Below are 20,255 nucleotides of genomic sequence, written 5' to 3'. Positions count from 1 at the left end.
AGAACTACAGACCAATAGCTCTAACATCCCATATCATAAAAATCTTTGATAGGGTTCTAAGAAGCAAGATCGCCAACTACCTAGATACCCATCAGTTACACAACCCAGGGCAACACAGGTTTAGAGTAGGTTGCTCCTGCCCGTCTCGGCTACTGGATCACTATGACAAGGTCCTGGATGCTGTAGAGCAGTGGTTCCCAAACTGGGGGTAAATTACCCTCTGGGGGTAATTTAACCATTTTTGGGGGGTAATGGAGGGGTGACAGAAAAAAAGTTATGAATTCTGAAAATCAAGAAAACAATGCGGTACCCGGTATGAGGATTATTGTTAACTTTGTCTTAGTATATAAAGTTGTAAAGTAAACCTATTATAAGTAAGTAATAAAGTTAAACCAAATAACAATAAACATCAAAAACTAATATACAGTATTAGAAAAGAAGAAATATATAGCTAAGTGTGTGGAAACCCAAAAGTATTTTGACAAGTATGCTTCAGGACAAAAGTCACTCAGTAGCCCAGATCGACCTGTCCAGTACGCGTCACTCACTTCCTGAGGCTGCCTCTATTTCACACTGTCAGTTTATCTGTGAGCATCAGCCGAGGTAGACATAAGCTGGTATGTATGTGTACTGCCCTGTGCAGTATATAGTTAGTATTTACCCACTGTTACTGTGAATTTGTAGCTATTATTAATTTTATATATAATGTATGTGTGGTTCTTACGTTTTCAATGGTTTTGCTAGGATTAGCAGAGTATGCGAGGCTGTATACGTTCACTGTAGTCTCGCGCTACACGGTGCTCTTGTGCTGACAAGCATGATACTTGCAGCCTGACAATTTTGAATGTATGCGTGTGTGCTTGCATCAGTGAACTTGTGTTAGCTGCCATGCGAGAAATTATGTACCTTGCGTTTTGCAGTGTATGCATGGATATTCTTCTTTTTCTGCAGATTGAACAAGAAAATGTCCAAAAAGCGCACCTACACTGACGCCTTTCTTCGCCATGGCTTTGTGAATTTAACTTCTGGTGGAGAGGATCGGCCACAATGTGTGGCATGTCACAAAGTGTTGACAAATGAAAGCCTCAAGCCATCAAAACTCTCAGCTCACCTCCAGAAGTGCCATCCAAATCTTCAAAATAAGGATCAGGCTTATTTTCAGCACCAGGCTGTAGCACTGAAGAATATCCAGTTCGGCTCATCTGGAATTCAAGCCCAAAAGCTTCAAGCTGCGGTCGAAGCATCCTACTGTGTTGCATATAAAATTGCCGAACAACAGAAGTGCCACACCATTGCAGAGAATCTGATTATGCCTTGTGCATACGAGATGGTAAGCAAGGTATGTGGGGAGGATCAAGCGAAGAAACTGAGTGTCATATCTCTATCAAACAACACCATCCGCCAACGAGTCGATGACATGGCATCAGATATCCTGTCCCAAGTTACAACAGAGATCAAGGAAAGCTCATATGGCAAATTCTCCTTGCAATTTGATGAATCGTGTGACATAGCCAGTTGTGCTGTTCTCCTTGGGTTCGTCCGTTACGTCCACCAGAACAAGATCAAAGAAGAGTTCCTATTATGCGAGGATCTGCTGACAACTACAAAGGGAGAAGATGTCTTCAATATCATCAACAGTTTCTTTACCAAGAATGGATTGGATTGGAACAGCGTTCAACAGGTAGGAAACGATGTTTATATAAAGTCTAAATTAGTATAAATACAATGAATTACACGGCATATAGTCATATACAGTTTTATTTATTGTACAAGTAACTGTAGTGTAGCTAATATTTTGTACATGATTCACACAAAAAATATCGTGCCTGTCGTACTGAAATACTCAAGTACCGAAATAATTAATTAAAACCATATAATTATAACGCAAAAGATAAGTAACAATGACTAACTGACGCAGTCTATAATAATTTTTCTTTTTATTCCAGGTCTCCGTCGATGGAGCACCGTCGATGATGGGTGGTCATCGTGGATTACTGGGCCTCATACAAGCTATCAATCCAGAAATTTCTGTAGATCACTGCATCATTCATCGGTACTCTCTTGGATCGAAAAGCCTGCCTGGTAATCTGAAGTTAGTGTTTGAAGATGTGTTGAAAATCGTCAACTTCATCAAGTCCAGAGATGTGAATTCGCGCATATTCAAGGAGCTGTGCAAGGAAATGGGAGAGCAGTATCAAGTTCTGCTCTACCACACCGATGTTCGCTGGTTGTCACGAGGCAAGGTTGTACCTCGAGTCATTGAGCTCCGAAAAGCTGTTCAGGAATTCCTGGAACAAAAAGGATCTCCTTTTGCTACCAAGTTCACCGATAAGGAGTGGCTTGCTCGACTTTGTTACTTGGCTGACATATTTGCGGAGCTGAACAGTGGTAATCTGCAACTCCAGGGCCGAAACACGACTGTCATTGATGCCCATCACACTGTGACTGCATTTCTGGGGAAACTGAGACTCTGGATTCGGCGCTTGGAGAAAGGAGTGATCGCCCAGTTTCCCACCCTAGACCAGTTTGTTGAGGAGAATAGTCATGATACTGGATCACTTCTACAGACCATCAACAAAGAAATGAGCGACCATTTGAAGGGGCTTGAAACAAGCATGCATCACTACTTTCCAGAGAGTGACCAAGAAACAGCCACTCTTCAGTGGATCATTCATCCCTTCTCTGTACCTGATGATGCCATTCATGATGATGATTTCCCTGCAAAGGAGGAGTGGATCACAATGCGAGCCAATGAAGCCTTGAAAATCGAATTCCAAAACCAAAATGCAGATTCCTTTTGGATTTCACGACTACCTGACTCGCCAACTCTGTCCAAGAGAGCCTTGAAGTTGTTGGTATCATTCTCAACAACGTATCTGTGCGAGAAGGGCTTCTCAACTGTGCTGGGTATGAAAACAAAAAAGAGGACTCGCTTGAATGTTGCAAACGATGCCAGGCTGGCACTTTCAACCACGAAGCCAAGAATTCCTAAACTAGCTTCAAGTGTGCAACTCCATCCATCCCACTGATGTTCTTGACATCTTGGGTAATAGTCATTAGAAATGCACAATGTTCAAATACAATAAATAAAAGAAAATATCTCAAGTGTTTTAATTTAGCCATATATATCAATAATAACAACATTTTGTGAAAGGGGTAACATGCTTTATGTGGCATGTTAAATTGGGTAACAAGCTGAAAAAGTTTGGGAACCACTGCTGTAGAGGATACACAAAATACAGATGTAGTATACACAGACTTTGCAAAAGCTTTCGACAAGTGTGACCATGGTGTAACAGCACATAAAATGCGTGATAAAGGAATTACAGGAAAAGTTGGTAGATGGATCTATAACTTCCTGACAAATAGAACACAAAGAGTAATAGTAAACAGAGTAAAGTCTGAGGCAGCTACAGTGAAAAGCTCTGTTCCACAAGGCACAGTACTCACTCCCATTCTATTCCTCATCCTCATATCTGACATAGACACAGATGTAAGCCATAGTTCCGTGTCTTCCTTTGCAGATGACACCCGGATTGCCATGACAGTGACCTCCATCGAAGACACTGCGAGACTCCAGGCGGACATCAACCATATCTTCAAATGGGCCACTCAAAACAATATGAAGTTCAATGAAGGGAAATTTCAACTACTCAGATATGGAAAACTTGAGGAAATTAAAACTGTATCAGGGTATACGACATATTCTAACCATACAATGGAGCGAAAAAGTAATGTGGAGGACCTGGGAGTGATAATGTCAGAGGATCTCACCTTCAAAGACCACAACAGTGTATCTACCGCATCTGCTAGGAAAATGATATGATGGATAATGAGAACCTTTGAAACTAGGGATGCCAAGCCCATGATGATTCTCTTCAAATCACTTGTTCTCTCTAGGCTGGAATGCTGCTGTACACTAACTGCCCTCTTCAAGGCAGGGGAAATTGCTGACCTGGAGAGTGTACAAAGAACTTTCATGGCACACACAAATACGATAAGGCACCTAAATTACTGGGAACGGTTGAAAGCCCTTGATCTGTATTCCCTGAAGCGCAGGTGACAGAGATACATGATAATATACACTTGGAAAATCCTAAAGGGATTAGTACCAAACTTGCACAAGAAAATCACTCCCTATGAAAACAAAAGACGGCAGGAGATGCATCATTCCCCAATGAAAAGCAGGGGTGCCACGAGTATACTGAGAGAACACAATAAGTGTCCAGGGCCCGAGACTGTTCGGCTGTTTCCCAGCATACGTAAGGGGGATTACCAGTAGACCCCTGGCTGTCTTCAAGAAGGTACTGGACAGGCACCTAAAGTCAGTATACCTGACTGACCAAGCTGTGGTTTGTAAGTCAGTTTGTGTGCATCTAGCAGTAAAAGCCTGGTTGATCAGACCCTGATCCACCAAAAGGCCTGGTCTCAGATCAAGCTGCAGGGGCATTGACCCCTGAAACCCTCTCTAGGTAAACTCCAGGTAATATATGATATAACCACTCATAAACTAATAAGGCATAATGTACAAACCCCAAATGGCACTATGTACACTATACCACTATTTAATGTACCCATGCCTCACCTATAGTATTTGTGCTTGGGGTCTACTATGACAAATCACCTTAAACTATTAATAACCCAACAGGCTGCTGTGTGGATGATCACCAACTCCTGTACCCATCTGCTCTTCATGAGTTTGAACTTAATATAAAAAAAATACACTCATATTACTGTGCCTACTGCAGTGGACCCCCAGTTATTGGCCGAAAGCCAAAGTAATATTTCCCATAAGAATAATGTGAATCTAATTAATCCGCTCCAGACACCCAAAAATATTAACAAAAAATACATTTTTTAAAGAATACTTATAGTTTTACATTCAGAAAACAGTGAGAAAGAAATATAAAGCAGCAATTTTAATAATGAATGAACATTACATACCTTTATTGAAGACTTGTTGGCATATGGAAGAAGAAGGTGAGGAGGGGAGAGGGAGGAGAGGTTAGTGTTTGGAAGGGGAATCCTCCCTCCATAAGGACTTAAGGTATCAAAGCCCTCTCTGGGGTTATTTCCCTTCTTTGTCTTTTACTGCCACTAGGACCAGCTTGAGAGTCACTGCATCCCTGTCTCACAAAAAATCTATCCAGAGAGGCCTGTTTTTATCATCTCTGAAGCAATATCCTCAGCTGCTGTCTGTTGCTGTTCCTGTTGAAGGTGTTGCAGCTCTTCAGTGGTTAGCTCTTCCCTGTGGTCGTCTACCAACTCTTCCACATCCTTGCCACTCACATCCAACCCCATGGACTTCCCCAAAGACACAGTAGATTCCACAATAGGCATAGGGTTGTCAGGGCCAGCCTCAAACCCTTCAAAATCCTTGTTGAGGACACATTATGTCCACAGTTTTTTCTTAAAGCAGAGTTCAAAGTCCTGGAAGTCACTCCCTGCAAAGCCTTATCTATAAGGCTTATGCAATGGAGGATATTGAAGTGATTCCTCCAGAACTCTTTTAGGATCAGTTCAGTGTCTGAGGTCACTTCAAAGCACCTTTGAAACATTGCTTTGGTGTTGAAACATTGCTTTGGTGTAGAATTTTTTGAAGTTGGAAATGACCTGCTTGTCCATGGGCTGGATGAGAGGAGTGGTATTAGGGGTCAAGAACTTCACTGTGATGAATTTACACTCCTCAAACAATAGGTCTTTCAAGTCTGGAGGATGAGCAGGAACATTGTCCATTACCAGGAGGCACTTAAGTGGCAATTCATTTTCCAGGAGGTATTTCTTCACACTCGGGCTAAACACTTCATTGACCCACTCAATGAAAATTAGCCTTGTGACCCATGACTTATTGTTAGCCTTCCACATCACACACAATTTGCTCTTCATGACATTGTTTTTCTTGAACATACTGGGATTTTCAGAGTGATGCACAAGTAAAGGCTTCACTTTGAACTCCCCATTAGCGTTACCACAGAACAAGAGTTAGCCTATTCTTCATAGGCTTGTGTCCTGGCAGTGCCTTTTCCTTCTGTGTGATGTAGATCCTCTTTGGCATTTTCTTCCAAAAGAGGCCGGTTTCATCACAATTGAACACTTGTTGGGGAAGGAATCCTTCAGCCTCTACATATCCATTGAATTCATCAACAAATGCTTCGGCTGCATGTTTGTCAGAACTTCCAGCCTTGCCATGCCTTACAACACTGTGTATGCCACTACGCTTTTTGAATCTGTCGAACCAGCCTTTGCTGGCCTTAAATTCACTAACAGCAGCATTTGTTCCCTGCATTTTCTTTACAAGATCCACATGCAACTGTCTTGTCTTCTCGCTAATTATCCCTTACGAAACACACTCTCCCATTAGCTGTTTTTGGTTGATCCACACCAACAACAACTTCTCCACATCCTCAATTGCTTGCAATCTCTGTTTCATTAACATATTTACTTCTTTCGCAACATCAGCTTCCTTGGTTTCTCCTTTCTTCACCAGGATGGAACTGATTGTTGATGTCGACTTCCCATACATCCTCACCAGCTCTGCCACACGTTCGCCACTTTCATATTTTGCTATAACTTCTTTCTTAAATTCTGTTGTGTTTCTCACCTTCTTTATCAAAGAGCTGGCACTCTGAACTTTCTTTGGCCCCATGGTGGCTTATTTCACATTTGCAATCAATAAACAAGCACCAAAAACAGTGGCTGAACGCATGGAGATTTCCTAACCCAACAAGAGAGATGCACAGACTGAGTGTGATATGCGTGAGGAAGTGTGTCACCGGCAGGTGGACGCATCTCACACCAACAATTTCTGAGCAGATGGCTGAAATCCGGGGGAAAATTTTGCTGAAAAAAGCGCTCGATTTCTGAATTGGCCGATTTTTGCACCAGCCGATATCTGGGGGTCCACTGTATATACATTGAACATTATACTCCAGTATAAACCCTCCACTCAAACTTCTCCTTGATAGCTGCAACAGACCACACAGGCACAACACAAGGCATAAAACTCTTCGACATCCTTTGTGTCCGTCTCACCCTGTGGAAGCTACTCAAGAAATCTCAGTTAACTTAAGATCACTCAGTCAACTTAAAGTATTAATAAACTTAAAATTTACCAGTATTGTAATTTGTACTAATTGAAGTTTATTATTTTGCTACCTCCCTACTATAAATTTTATTAATTATAAAAATTTTTATCCTCTCTTATAATAATACATAATTTAAATTTACTACTAAGTAACCTATGTCTGATTTAAGTACTAGGCTGTAATCATTACCATCAGTTTGCCCGAAGTGCTCATGCATGTTAGTGGCTTTCTTTGTGCTTAACAATATTTTATTACATGTAAACTACACATTGTGTACTACACAAAGAAATAAAAATTTTGAATTTGAATTTTGAAATATGATGGAAATAGACACGTGTGCCACTAACCCTTTGAGTTGCTGTCACGTAGTTCTTCGTTAATTAACCCCTTCAGGGTCCAAGGCCAAAATCTGAAGTGGTGCTCCAGTGTCCAAGAAATTTTGCTCCAAAAAAAAAAAAAAAAAATTATTTTTTCTTACAGAATTAAAGAGCATATTTTTGTGAAGGTAATAAGACAAAAAAAAAAATTCTGATCAGTACTTACCGAGATACAGTGCCAAGAAGTTTGTCGAAAATGATGTGGTGGCGGCAACATCGACGAATTCCACATACGCGCATTACATTATTTTGCGGTTTTTGTTGTTTTTTCTTTTCTTTTCCAATTTTTTTCTATTCCTACTAACATTTGGGGCCTGAGAGACCAATACTGTATATAATGTATATATATAAACTCACTGTATTGAACACAATAACCGCACTAAAGTTATTATCATATTATTGTTTACCACTGTTGTTTATTACAATAAACATGCACAAATCTTGTATAATACTAATGTTCTATCATATATTTACATATTTACAATCACTGGACATGGTTTTAGAACTGCTGGAGCTTGTGGAACTCCTTGAAACAAGGCACCATGCACAGAGGCACCTTACATTCCTCACACATAAACCGAGTGTCTTTGCGTCTTTGTTGCCGTCTTTTTGTTTGTGCACAGACGATGCATCTCTTCTGAGCAAATTTCTTCTGAGTTGAAGGAAGTTGTATTATGAAATGATCACCTTCCCTCCTCAAACGCTTGGGTATATCCTGAGGAATTCGAGGACCGTGTTGTATAGCAGGTGTTGTTACCTGGTACTTCATTATGAGTTGTCTGACAACAGACAAACAAAATTCACCATACGGTGGTCTGTTGCCAGTCTTTATTTGGTACATATTATATGCATTGAGCATTGAAATGTCCATGAGATGGAAGAAAAGTTTCATGTACCACTTGTAACTCTTACGAACACAGTCAACAAAACCAATCTGCATGTCACATTTGTCAACCAAGCGCATGTTTTGTGTATAATCAATCACTGTCACTGGTTTTCGAATACGTTCATTAGTCACTCGATCAACTTTGCCACTGTCTTGCATTTCATTACGGTGAATGGTTGTCAACAATGTGACATCTCGTTTGTCATGCCACCGTAATGCCATGATGTCATTGGCAGTAAACACCTGCACGTCATCACCACGAGCACCTGCGTTGAGCCTGGGCATATGTTTACGATTAGAACGCACTGTGCCACACACATCTGTCTTGTTCACTCGCATGAAATCACTGAGTAATGGGCTTGTGTACCAGTTATCGGTATATAATGTATGCCCCTTACCAAGATAAGGTGCCATCATGTTTCTCACTACGTCACCTGAGATACCCAATAACATCTTGGTATCTTTCAATGTTTTACTACCCGTGTATACAACAATATCCAACACCAGGCCACTGTCACAATCACAGAGTACAAACAGTTTTATACCAAAGCGTTTCCTCTTGCTCGGTATATACTGCTTGAATGACAGTCTACCTTTGAACAAAATCAAAGACTCGTCAATTACAAGATTCTTGAATGGATAAAAGTATATGCTGAACTTTTGTTTGAGATACATGAAAACATTTCTAATCTTGTATAACCTGTCACTTCTGTCAGGCCTGGTTTTGTCAGAGAAGTGCAACATACGTAAGAGTAAGATAAACCTGTTCACTGGTATGATTTCACTGAAGACCGGGGTAGAAATTAGCCGATCTGTGGACCAGTATGCTTTTATATTATGCTTATAGACGTGAGGCATAAGCATTATTGTTGCAAAAAGCAAATACATTTCTGCAACAGTCGTCTCTTTCCACCTGTGTAGTCTTGACTGTGGTGATAAGATCGTATTTGCCATGGTGTACTCAAAATACTTATTACTTTCCCTGACAATAATTTCCATCAATGGCTGGTCAAAGAATAATTCAAAGAATTCCAGTTCATTGGCCGTGGTTCCAAGGGGACAAGTAGGTAGAATTCCACTTTGAGAATCATCAAAGTGGTGAGGCTTGGGAACAAAATTGGGATTTTGCTGCCAATCCCACATACGGTTTGCTGGTGGATACTGGACATCATAGGCTGGTTGTGCGGGTGGTTGTGGTTGTGGTGGGCTGGTGGCTGGCGCTCCGCTTTGTCCTTGAACTGACGAGTCAGCAGCGTGGGTCCCAGCGTGGCCTGGTGAGTCACGCATGGCGGTGCCACTACCATCACCACTAACACCATCCACTGATGCCTGTGGTCTATCCATGCCAAGTGTAGCCACATCATCCTCACTATCACTACCTAAAACTGGTGTTGGGCCACGGGATGTACTCCGGGATGTACTCCGTCCCCTGGGCACAGCATAGGGTACACTACCCGAGCGCATGCGGCGGCGAACATACCGACGCTTCACTGGTGAATATGATTCCTCACTATCACTACTCGATTGATCGTCGAGCGCAATAAAATCACAGTCCACGTCACTATCATCATCATTACTGAAGTCAGAGGCCTGGCCACGCGAAAATATTAGTTTTCTCTTGCGATGAGGAACAACCGACCGTGAGTCACGAGTGCCCACACCAGAGGTAGAAGGTTGAGGATCGTCAGGGTTTTCTGCACTATTATCGATATCCTGGTCATTCTTTTCGGTCACTAACTGATCAAAGCCGTAGAATTCGTCTTCATTTCCACTTCCATCAGTGTCAGAACTATCAGATAGGAAGAGGAGAGTCCCAATTTTCCGGGGAGTGAGAGCTGACTTGCGACGAGGCATGGTGAACAAGGGTAACTGAGCCGGCGTTCCCACAATGCTATGCGGGCGCCTAGATTTTTTGTTTATGGCGCACACCCACCACGCAGACCCGTTCTCTCACATGTAGGCCTATGAGCGTTTTCGCGCTAAATTTGACGGCGCTAGAATTTTGGCGTAGATCTACGGTTTGGACACTCAACGTAAAGCCGTTGATCTACGGGACGGACCCTGAAAGGGTTAAAGTGGACCCTCTCCTAATGATATTAGTCCATTCCTGAGAGCTCATCGTTAGCCAAAATTATTGTTAGCCGAATTAATTTTCCCCATAAGAAATAATGGAAATCCAGTTAATCCGTTCCAGACAGCCAAAAGTATTAAACAATTTTTTTTTTCATGAAATATACATTTCCCTACAAAGAAAACAATGAGACATGCACAATAACTACATAAATAAATGTTAAAATGACACTTACCTTTATTGAAGAGTATTGATGAGTGATGAGACACTGTTTTTCTTGAACACTCTGGGATTTTCAGAGTGATACATGAGTAAAGGCTTCACTTTCCAATCCCCACTAGCATTACAACAAAACATGAGAGTTAGCCTGTCTTTCACAGGCTTATGTCCTGGGAGTGCCTTTTCCTCCTGAGTAATGTAGGTTCTGTTTGGCATATTCTTCCAGAACAGGCCTGTTTTGTCACAATTGAACACTTGTTGGGGTTGGAATTTTTCAGCTTCACCATGCCTTATCACAGTGTTCATGCCACTACAATTCTTAAATCTCTCAAACCAACCTTTGCTGGCCTTAAATTTACCAATATGAGCACTAGTTCCAGACATTTTTTCCTGTTCACCTGGGTGTTAGTCGACTGTTGTGGGTCGCATCCTGAGGGACAAGATTAAGGACCCCAATGGAAATATGCTAGACAGTCCTCGATGATGCACTGGCTTTCTTGGGTTATCCTGGGCAGCTAACCATCTGGGGTTAATTGTTTCTCGGTAATTGTTTCCCGTTAAGCCACACCAACAACACACTCTCCACATCTTCGAGTAGTACAGCTGATGGTGGTGGAGCAACAGCTGATGGTGGTGCAGCAGCAGCAACAGCTGACTGGTGCAGCAACAGCTGACTGTGGTGCAGCAACAGCTGATGGTGCAGCAACAGCTGACCGTGGTGCAGCAACAGCTGACCATGGTTCAGCAACAGCTGACTTTGGTGCAGCAGCAGCTGACCGTGGTTCAGCAGCAGCTGACTGTGGTTCAGCAACAGCTGACTTTGGTGCAGCAGCAGCTGACTGTGGTGCAGCAACAGCTGACTGTGGTGCAGCAGCTGCTGACTGTGGTGCAGCAACAGCTGACCATGGTGCTGCAACAGCTGATGGTGGTGCAGCAGCAGCTAACTGTGGTGCAGCAGCAGCTAACTGTGGTGCAGCAACAGCTGACTGGTCCAGCAACAGCTGACAGTGGTGCAGCAGCAGCTGACAGTGGTGCAGCAGCAGCTGACCGTGGTACGATAGTATTTCGATAGCATTTCTCACCCTTTTTACCACAGGGTTGGCACTAGAAGCTTTCTTTGGGTCCATGGTGGCTTATTTAGCAGTTACAAGCACTAGAAACAATAGAATAATACAAAATGTATCAAATGTATGCATGCAACCGGCTACCCTGGCTTGTAAACAATGACGGCAGGGAAGCTGAGGTGCTCAGGCTGGGCGGACAGGTTTGGGAGGAATCACGTTGGGCTAGTTTTTTATTGTGAGGCAAAGCAAAATTTTTGCGTTCAAATGCTTCGTATGGCGGAATTAACGTTATGCGATGCTTTAATTAGGTGGGGGTCCACTGTATTTGTGAAGAAAAAATACAAGTACCATCCGACTTACGACCGAGATTGGTTCCGACCAACTGGTCGTAAGTCAAAATGGATGCAAGTTGAACCTTAGAAAATTGCTGACATACTGGATAAGGCATAATGTCAAACCTTTGCTATAAAAAGTACCTACATAGTATCGTATATTACCTTTTACTAAATATTTTACTTCTGTACGGTGGAACCTCGGTTTTTGCTTTTAATTTGTTCCAGAGAGTCGTCGGTCTCCATTATTGCTGATTTCGGTTTTGGCCGACTTTTCGTTGATTTTTGGCTTCCGTTTTCGTCGATTACCTCCGTTTTCGTCGATTACCTCCGTTTTCGTCGATCGTATGGAACCTGTCCAGTGCCCAGTGCGCAGACAAAGCTGCCTCCCACATGCATTCTCAACCAGTGTAGGGTTGTTTCTTGGTGAGTGAACACATCCTGCCAGGTAATACGAAACATTTTGTAATAATCCATTGTTTTTGCCACTTGTTTAATGTGTGTGACTGCTAAATAAGCGACCATGGTCCCAAAGAAAGCTAGTGCCAGTGCTTTGGTAAAGGCAGTGAGGAACACCGTAGAGCTGAAAGTTTCATGAGGATCTCATAAAAAACTGCCTGAAACAAGTGGTGATGAAGGTGAATTCAAGGCCAGCACAGGCTGTTTCGAAAAATTCAAGAAGCGAAGTGGCATACACAGTGTTGTAAGGCACGATGAGGGCGCCAGTTTAGACAGACAAGCGGCTGAAAAATTTGTAAGGGAATTCAAATGTTATGTAGAGTCTGAAAAATTCCAACTCCAACAAGTGTTCAGTTGTGACAAAACAGGCCTCTTTTGGAAGAAAATGCCAAAGAGGACCTACATCACGCAGGAGGAAAAGGCACTCCCAGGACACAAGCCTATGAAAGACAGGCTAAGCCTCATGTTCTGTGGTAATGCTAGTGGGGATTTCAAGGTGAAGCCTTTACTGGTGTATCACTCTGAAAATCCCAGAGTGTTCAAGAAAAACAGTGTTGTCAAGAGTAAATTGTGTGTGATGTGGAAGGCTAACAGTAGGGCATGGGTCACCAGGGAAATTTTCCTGGAATTGTTCCATGAAGTGTTTGGCCCGAGTGTGAAGGAATATCTCCTGGATAATAAATTGCCACTCCAGTGCCTCCTGTTAATGGACAATGCTCATGCTCATCCTCCAGACTTGGAAGACCGGTTGTCTAAGGAATTCAGTTTTGTAACAGTGAAGTTCTTGCCTCCTGACACCACTCCTCTCCTCCAGCCCATGGACCAGCAGATCATTGCAAATTTAAAAAAAACTGTACACCAAAGCAATGTTTCAAAGGTGCTTTGACATAACCTCGGACTCTGAATTGACCCTAAGAGAATTCTGGAAGAATCACTTCAATATCTTCCACTGCATAGGCCTTATAGATAAGGATTGGAAGGGAGTGACTTCCAGGACGATGAACTCTGCTTGGGGAAAATTGTGGCCAGATTGTGTCCAAAAGAAGGATTTTGAAGGGTTTAAGGCTGACCCTGTCGACCCTACACCTGTTGTGCAGTCAGTTATGACACTGGGGAATTCCATGGGGTTGGATGTGAGTGGCCAGGATGTGGAAGAATTGGTGGAGGACCATAATGAAGAGCTAACCACTGATGGGCTGCAACAGCAACAGACTACAGCTGAGGAAATTGCTTCAGAGGAGGAGGAAGAGAGATGGAAGAAAGCTCCTTCTTAAAAGATTAAGGAGATTTGTGCATTGTGGACTAAAGTGCATTCATTTGTGAAGGAACATCACTGTGAGAAAGCTGTTGTAGTCCGTGCTGGTGACTTTTACAATGACAATACCGTGTCCCATTTTAGGAAGAGATGCCAGAAACAGACCTATCTGGACATATTTTGTGCTACAGGGGTCCAGTGACTCTCAAGCTGGTCCTACTGACAGTAAAAAATAAAGGAGGGAAGTGACCCTAGATAAGGATTTGGTACGTACCTACAGTCCTTATGGAGGGGGATTTCCCTTCCAAACAGTAACCTATCTTCTCTCCCCTCCTCCCTGCCTTCCTCCCAGCAACAACAGCCTTCAATAAAGGTAAGTGTCATGTTTAATGTTCATTCTTTTGTGCATGTAGCTATCTTTAAGGTAAAAATTTTTTTTTTTCTTGATACTTCTGGGTGTCTGGAACGGGTTATTTCCATTTACATTATTTCTTATGGAGAAAATGGTTTTGGTTTTGGCTGATTTCGGTTTTGGCCAATGGCTCTGGAACGGATTAAACACGAGAATTAAGGGTCCACTGTAACGTAAATCTAATTAATCCATTCCAGACACTCAAAAATGTTAAGAAAAAATACATTTTATAGAGAATAACTATAGTTTTACATACAGAAAACAATGAGAAATAAATATGAAGCACTAATTTAAATGGACAAATTAACATTTAAATAAATTTTGACCTTTATTGAAGACTCTAGTTGGCGTATTCTTTACGAGATTCACATTCAACTGCCTTGCCTTTTTGCAAATTATCTCCTCCACAACACTATCTCCTGCTAACTGTTTTTCGTTGATCCACACCAACAACAACAGCTCAACATCTTCGATTATTTGCCATCACTATCACCCTCTACCACCATCACTACCACCCTCTACCACCACCATCACTACCACCCTCTACCACCACCACGACTACCACCCTCTACCACCATCACAACCACTACCACCCTCTACCACCATCACTACCACTCTCTGCCACCATCACTACAACCCTCTATCACCATCACTACCATCCTCTACCACAATCACTAGTGATATTTCTCCACAAAACTTTGCAACTCATTCTACGAGTTCTTAAATTCTATCGTGTTTTTCACCTTCTTTATCAAAGGGCTGACACTCGGAACTTTCTATGGCCCCATGGTGGCTTATTTAGCACTCGCACTCAATAAACAAGCACAAAAAACAATCAATTATTACGAAATGTTTTGTATGAATGCACAGGGTAATGTTCACTTGACAATAAACAAAGCCAGACCGACTCAGAATATGTGCATGGGATGCTTTGTGTGGGCGCGGGAGTGCAGACACCTTCAGTACAGTGGACGAAAACCAAGGTGACGAACAAAAACTGGGACAATATTTTGATGAAAAAAGCCATCAAAAACCAAATTTTGCGAAAACCAGGGCAAACGAAAATCAAGGTTCCACTGTACATGCTGCCAGATGTATGGTCATAAGTATGAGTGGTCGTATGTTGAGCAGGTCGTAAGTCGGATGGTATTGTATTATTATTTTTTTAAATTACCGATGTTGTTGGCACTTTTAATTTCTAGACTTTCGACAGTGAAGGTGTTAAAAAAAAAAAGTTGTAATATATTTTTAACTCAAAATTCACCTCTGATAATTTTTTCAGTGTTTGCTTGTATTTATTTGTGTCTTTTTGAAGTGTTTACCTTTTAAAAATAGCCCTTGCGTTATCTGAAGTTATTAAATTTTTTTTTAAATTAAATTTTTTTTCTTTTTATGTGGTACAAAAATATTGTAGTTTAGATGTACATACAGTACATACTAAAAGATTGGGTGACACTAAAAGAAAAAGCCATTAGTATTATTATTATTATTGATTATTATTCATAGTTAAGATACTTTGTGTTTATGACATTTTGCTATATCACACTATATTTGTGCTCTGTAGGTACATTCTCTACTGGGGCAAGCTACGTTGTTTGGACCTACGGGATTATTGTGTTATTTTCAACACCAACAGTGAGCCAGGTGCTAAAGAGATGAGTGAAACATTCTATCTCTTATGTAATAAACTGCCTGAAGACAACAGATTACGTATGACTCTCAGGCAGATAAAGTTGGTTAGTACTCCACAGTATTATATATTATTATATTATATTATTATATTATATTGTATAGGTGGTAAGTTATTAAATGCTGTAAAGAGTTTTTATGAGGATAGTGAGGCTCAGGTTAGGGTGTGTAGAAGAGAGGGAGACTACTTCCCGGTAAAAGTAGGTCTTAGACAGGGATGTGTAATGTCACCATGGTTGTTTAATATATTTATAGATGGGGTTGTAAAGGAAGTAAATGCTAGGGTGTTCGGGAGAGGGGTGGGATTAAATTTTGGGGAATCAAATTCAAAATGGGAATTGACACAGTTACTTTTTGCTGATGATACTGTGCTTATGGGAGATTCTAAAGAAAAATTGCAAAGGTTAGTGGATGAGTTTGGGAATATGTGTAAAGGCAGAAAGTTGAAAGTGAACATAGAAAAGAGTAAGGTGATGAGGATATCAAATGATTTAGATAAAGAAAAATTGGATATCAAATTGGGGAGGAGGAGTATGGAAGAAGTGAATGTTTTCAGATACTTGAGAGTTGACGTGTCGGCGGATGGATTTATGAAGGATGAGGTTAATCATAGAATTGATGAGGGAAAAAAGGTGAGTGGTGCGTTGAGGTATATGTGGAGTCAAAAAACGTTATCTATGGAGGCAAAGAAGGGAATGTATGAAAGTATTGTTACCAACACTCTTATATGGGTGTGAAGCTTGGGTGGTAAATGCAGCAGCGAGGAGATGGTTGGAGGCAGTGGAGATGTCCTGTTTAAGGGCAATGTGTGGTGTAAATATTATGCAGAAAATTCGGAGTGTGGAAATTAGGAAAAGGTGTGGAGTTAATAAAAGTATTAGTCAGAGGGCTGAAGAGGGGCTGTTGAGGTGGTTGGGTCATTTAGAGAGTATGGATCAAAGTAGAACTACATGGAGAGCATATAAATCTGTACGGGTAAGAAGGCGGGGTAGGGGTCGTCCTCGAAAGGGTTGGAGGGAGGGGGTAAAGGAGGTTTTGTGGGAGAGGGGGTTGCACTTCCAGCAAGCGTGTGTGAGTGTGTTAGATAGGAGTGAATGGAGACGAATGGTATTTGGGACCTGACAATCTGTTGGAGTGTGAGCAGGGTAATATTTAGTGAAGGGATTCAGGGAAACCGGTTATTTTCATATAGTCGGACTTGAGTCCTGGAAATGGGAAGTACAATGCCTGGACTTTAAAGGAGGGGTTTGGGATATTGGCAGTTTGGAGGGATATGTTGTGTATCTTTATATGTGTATGCTTCTAAACTGTTGTATTCTGAGCACCTCTGCAAAAACAGTGATAATGTGTGAGTGTGGTGAAAGTGTTGAATGATGATGAAAGCATTTTCTTTTTGGGGATTTTCTTTCTTTTTTGGGTCACCCTGCCTCGGTGGGAGACGGCCGACTTGTTGAGAAAAAAAAAAAACTAGAGTAACTTTATCTCCAGATCTTAAAGCTTACTATCTTCTTTTTTTCAGCCTTGTCTACTTTTTGTGTAAAAATATATATGTCCATTTTAAATATGGTCACTTTGTTACTCCATGATGTGAAAAAATGCCACATTATTCAATAAGAGAATGTGGAAGGGGCTCGAGCAAGTTATCATCCTGATAATTTTTAAATCTAACCAGTAATTTATTATATCTTCCATAGTATGTTAGGTAAAGGGCACATGTGCATCTAATTTGACATTTTATTATGGGAATGCTTCGCTCTCCAGGAGCTTTATCAAGCCGTAACAGCTTGACAAAGTTCCTGGAGAGTGAAACATTGCCACAATAGTATGTCACATTAATTGCACGTGTCATTTTACCTAACGTATTGTCGGTAATTCTACCAAAATTCTTCCATAGTAGTTAGCTTAGATTGTCAATGGTCAGTTTCATAATAGCTTGAGGGATTTCATATATGTATCATACATCAAATAGTATCTTGAATGGCATCAGATTATACTGTATTTAACCCTTTCACTCTTGACCCCCAAAATTAATATCGCTCTGAGTGTCCACTATTTAAGAAAAAAATCTGAAATGGTAGAAAATTTTTTTCAAAAGTTTATGACTCAAAAAGAACAAAATTTTATGGAAAATTTGCAGAATTAAGCAGGCACAAAGTTAGTGATCTTGGCACAATTTACTCAACAGTGATTTCACCCCCTTTAAGTCCTATTTTAAATCATTTCCACTGTTCCACGTGACAAAATTGTTGTCTGTTTCACTAGTATGCCTACCATTGTCAGTTGAGCATCAGAAACTGCCCATTCAACTATTTCAGCTACCCTATAAAATGCAATGAAGTCGGTAATTTGGCCAATTTTATACAAAATTTAAAAAATACTAAGTTAAAAATAGTCCATAATAAACATTGTAGACATACCTGGCACTAAAACATTTCTTGTTTTCATTAGTCATACCACCAGGCCTCTCCTATATTACACTTGCCTTTTAGTTTGATTTCTTATTCACACAACAGTAGAAGATTTGCTCTTTTTCTTAGATAATAAGACATAACCAGGAAAGATGAGTCATGGTTTACAACATCCCAATAATTGAATCAGACCTATTAAAAACCCATAAAACAGACTGTGTGTTGTAGGGGACCTCTCAAATATAGGCAAAAATTGAATATTTCTGCTACTTTGAGCTTAATTTCAAGCTACTTCCAGTCCTTAAACCAATCAAAATCGTCTCTATTTCGGCAGTATGTCTTTCATTGTCAAATGATATCAAGAAACAGCCAGTAAAAAAAACATAAAAAAAAAAAATTCCTATAAAACACTTCAAATTCACTATTTTAATCCATTCACACTGTCACAGTTTTGCTTTTCCCATCATGCACCACTGTCAGTAGTGTTACTGTCACCATGTGGAGCAAGATTTTTTTTATGCTGTGCATACTCTCTGCACAGACATATTTTGTCATATCTAGGTCAAAGGTCACAGCTTATCTGATTGAACTAAGCTCATAACATAGAACTATGTTAGGGACCCTGACCCCAGTGACAGCTTGGCCCCAACTTCAACTAATGAAATTTATTTGTAAGTATATATGTACTTTTTTTTTTTTTCTCCAACAAGTCAGCCGTCTCCCACCGAGGCAGGGTGACCCAAAAAGAAAGAAAATCCCCAAAAAGAAAATACTTTCATCATCATTCAACACTTTCACCTCTCTCACACATAATCACTGTTTTTGCAGAGGTGCTCAGAACACAACAGTTTAGAAGCATATACGTATAAAGATACACAACATACCCCTCCAAACTGCTAATATGCACGTGTATATATATATATATATATATATATATATATATATATATATATATATATATATATATATATATATATATATATATATATATATATATATATATATATATATACTTACACTTAGGTCACACTATACATACATGTACACATTTATTTATACACACTCATCTGAGTTTTCTTTGATTTTTATCTTAATAGTTCTTGGTCTTATTAATTTTCCTTTTATATCCATGGGGAAGTGGAATAAGAATCTTTCCTCCGTAAGCCATGCGTGTTGTAAAAGTCAACTAAAATGCCGGGAACAATGGGCTAGTAACCCCTTTTCCTGTAAAGATTACTAAAAAGAATAAGAAGAAGAAAATTGTCAAAGTGGGAAGTCTGAATGTGCGTGGATGTTGTGCAGATGATAAGAAAGAGATGATTGTGGATGTTATGAATGAGAAGAAGCTGGATGTCCTGGCTTTAAGTGAAACAAAGCTGAAGGGGGTGGGAGAGTTTCAGTGGAGAGGAATAAATGGGATTAGGTCAGGGGTTTCAAATAGAGTTAGAGCTAAAGAAGGAGTAGCAATAATGTTGAAGGATAAGCTATGGCAGGAAAAGAGGGACTACAAATGTATAAATTCAAGGATTATGTGGAGTAAAATAAAGATTGGATGTGAAAAGTGGGTTATAATAAGCGTGTATGCACCTGGAGAAGAGAGAAGTGTAGAGGAGAGAGAGAGATTTTGGGAAATGTTGAGTGAATGCGTGGGGAGTTTTGAATCAAGTGTGAGAGTAATGGTGGTTGGGGATTTCAATGCTAAAGTGGGTAAAAATGTTATGGAGGGAGTAGTAGGTAAATTTGGGGTGCCAGGGGTAAATGTAAATGGGGAGCCTTTAATTGAGCTATGTGTAGAAAGAAATTTGGTAATAAGTAATACATATTTTATGAAAAAGAGGATAAATAAATATACAAGGTATGATGTAGCACGTAATGAAAGTAGTTTATTAGATTATGTATTGGTGGATAAAAGGTTGATGGGTAGGCTCCAGGATGTACATGTTTATAGAGGGGCAACTGATATATCGGATCATTATTTAGTTGTAGCTACAGTTAGAG

The 20,255-nt window shown here is 40.6% G+C and overlaps 1 protein-coding gene across 2 annotated transcripts in view; it reads left to right on the top strand.

Annotated features, from left to right (window-relative positions):
• The window catches only part of LOC128703044 (protein FAM200C), a 165,282-nt gene that overhangs the window by 13,946 nt on the left and 131,081 nt on the right, over nt 1-20,255 (top strand). The window contains exons 3-4 of one of the 2 annotated variants that reach the window (XM_070103648.1): nt 952-1,681; nt 1,947-3,099. In XM_070103648.1, coding sequence (XP_069959749.1) covers nt 952-1,681; nt 1,947-3,029 — 1,813 coding nt within the window. In that variant the 3' untranslated portion in view covers nt 3,030-3,099. Of the gene's footprint in view, nt 1-951; nt 1,682-1,946; nt 3,100-15,724; nt 15,897-20,255 lie in introns of those variants that run through there. The other variant, XM_070103649.1, reaches the window with a different exon arrangement.

The sequence above is a fragment of the Cherax quadricarinatus genome, chromosome 86, assembly GCF_038502225.1.
Source record: "Cherax quadricarinatus isolate ZL_2023a chromosome 86, ASM3850222v1, whole genome shotgun sequence".
Taxonomy (NCBI): Eukaryota; Metazoa; Arthropoda; class Malacostraca; order Decapoda; family Parastacidae; genus Cherax; species Cherax quadricarinatus.
Note: the sequence above shows the minus strand (reverse complement) of the source record. Positions and strands in the feature narration are given on the sequence as shown.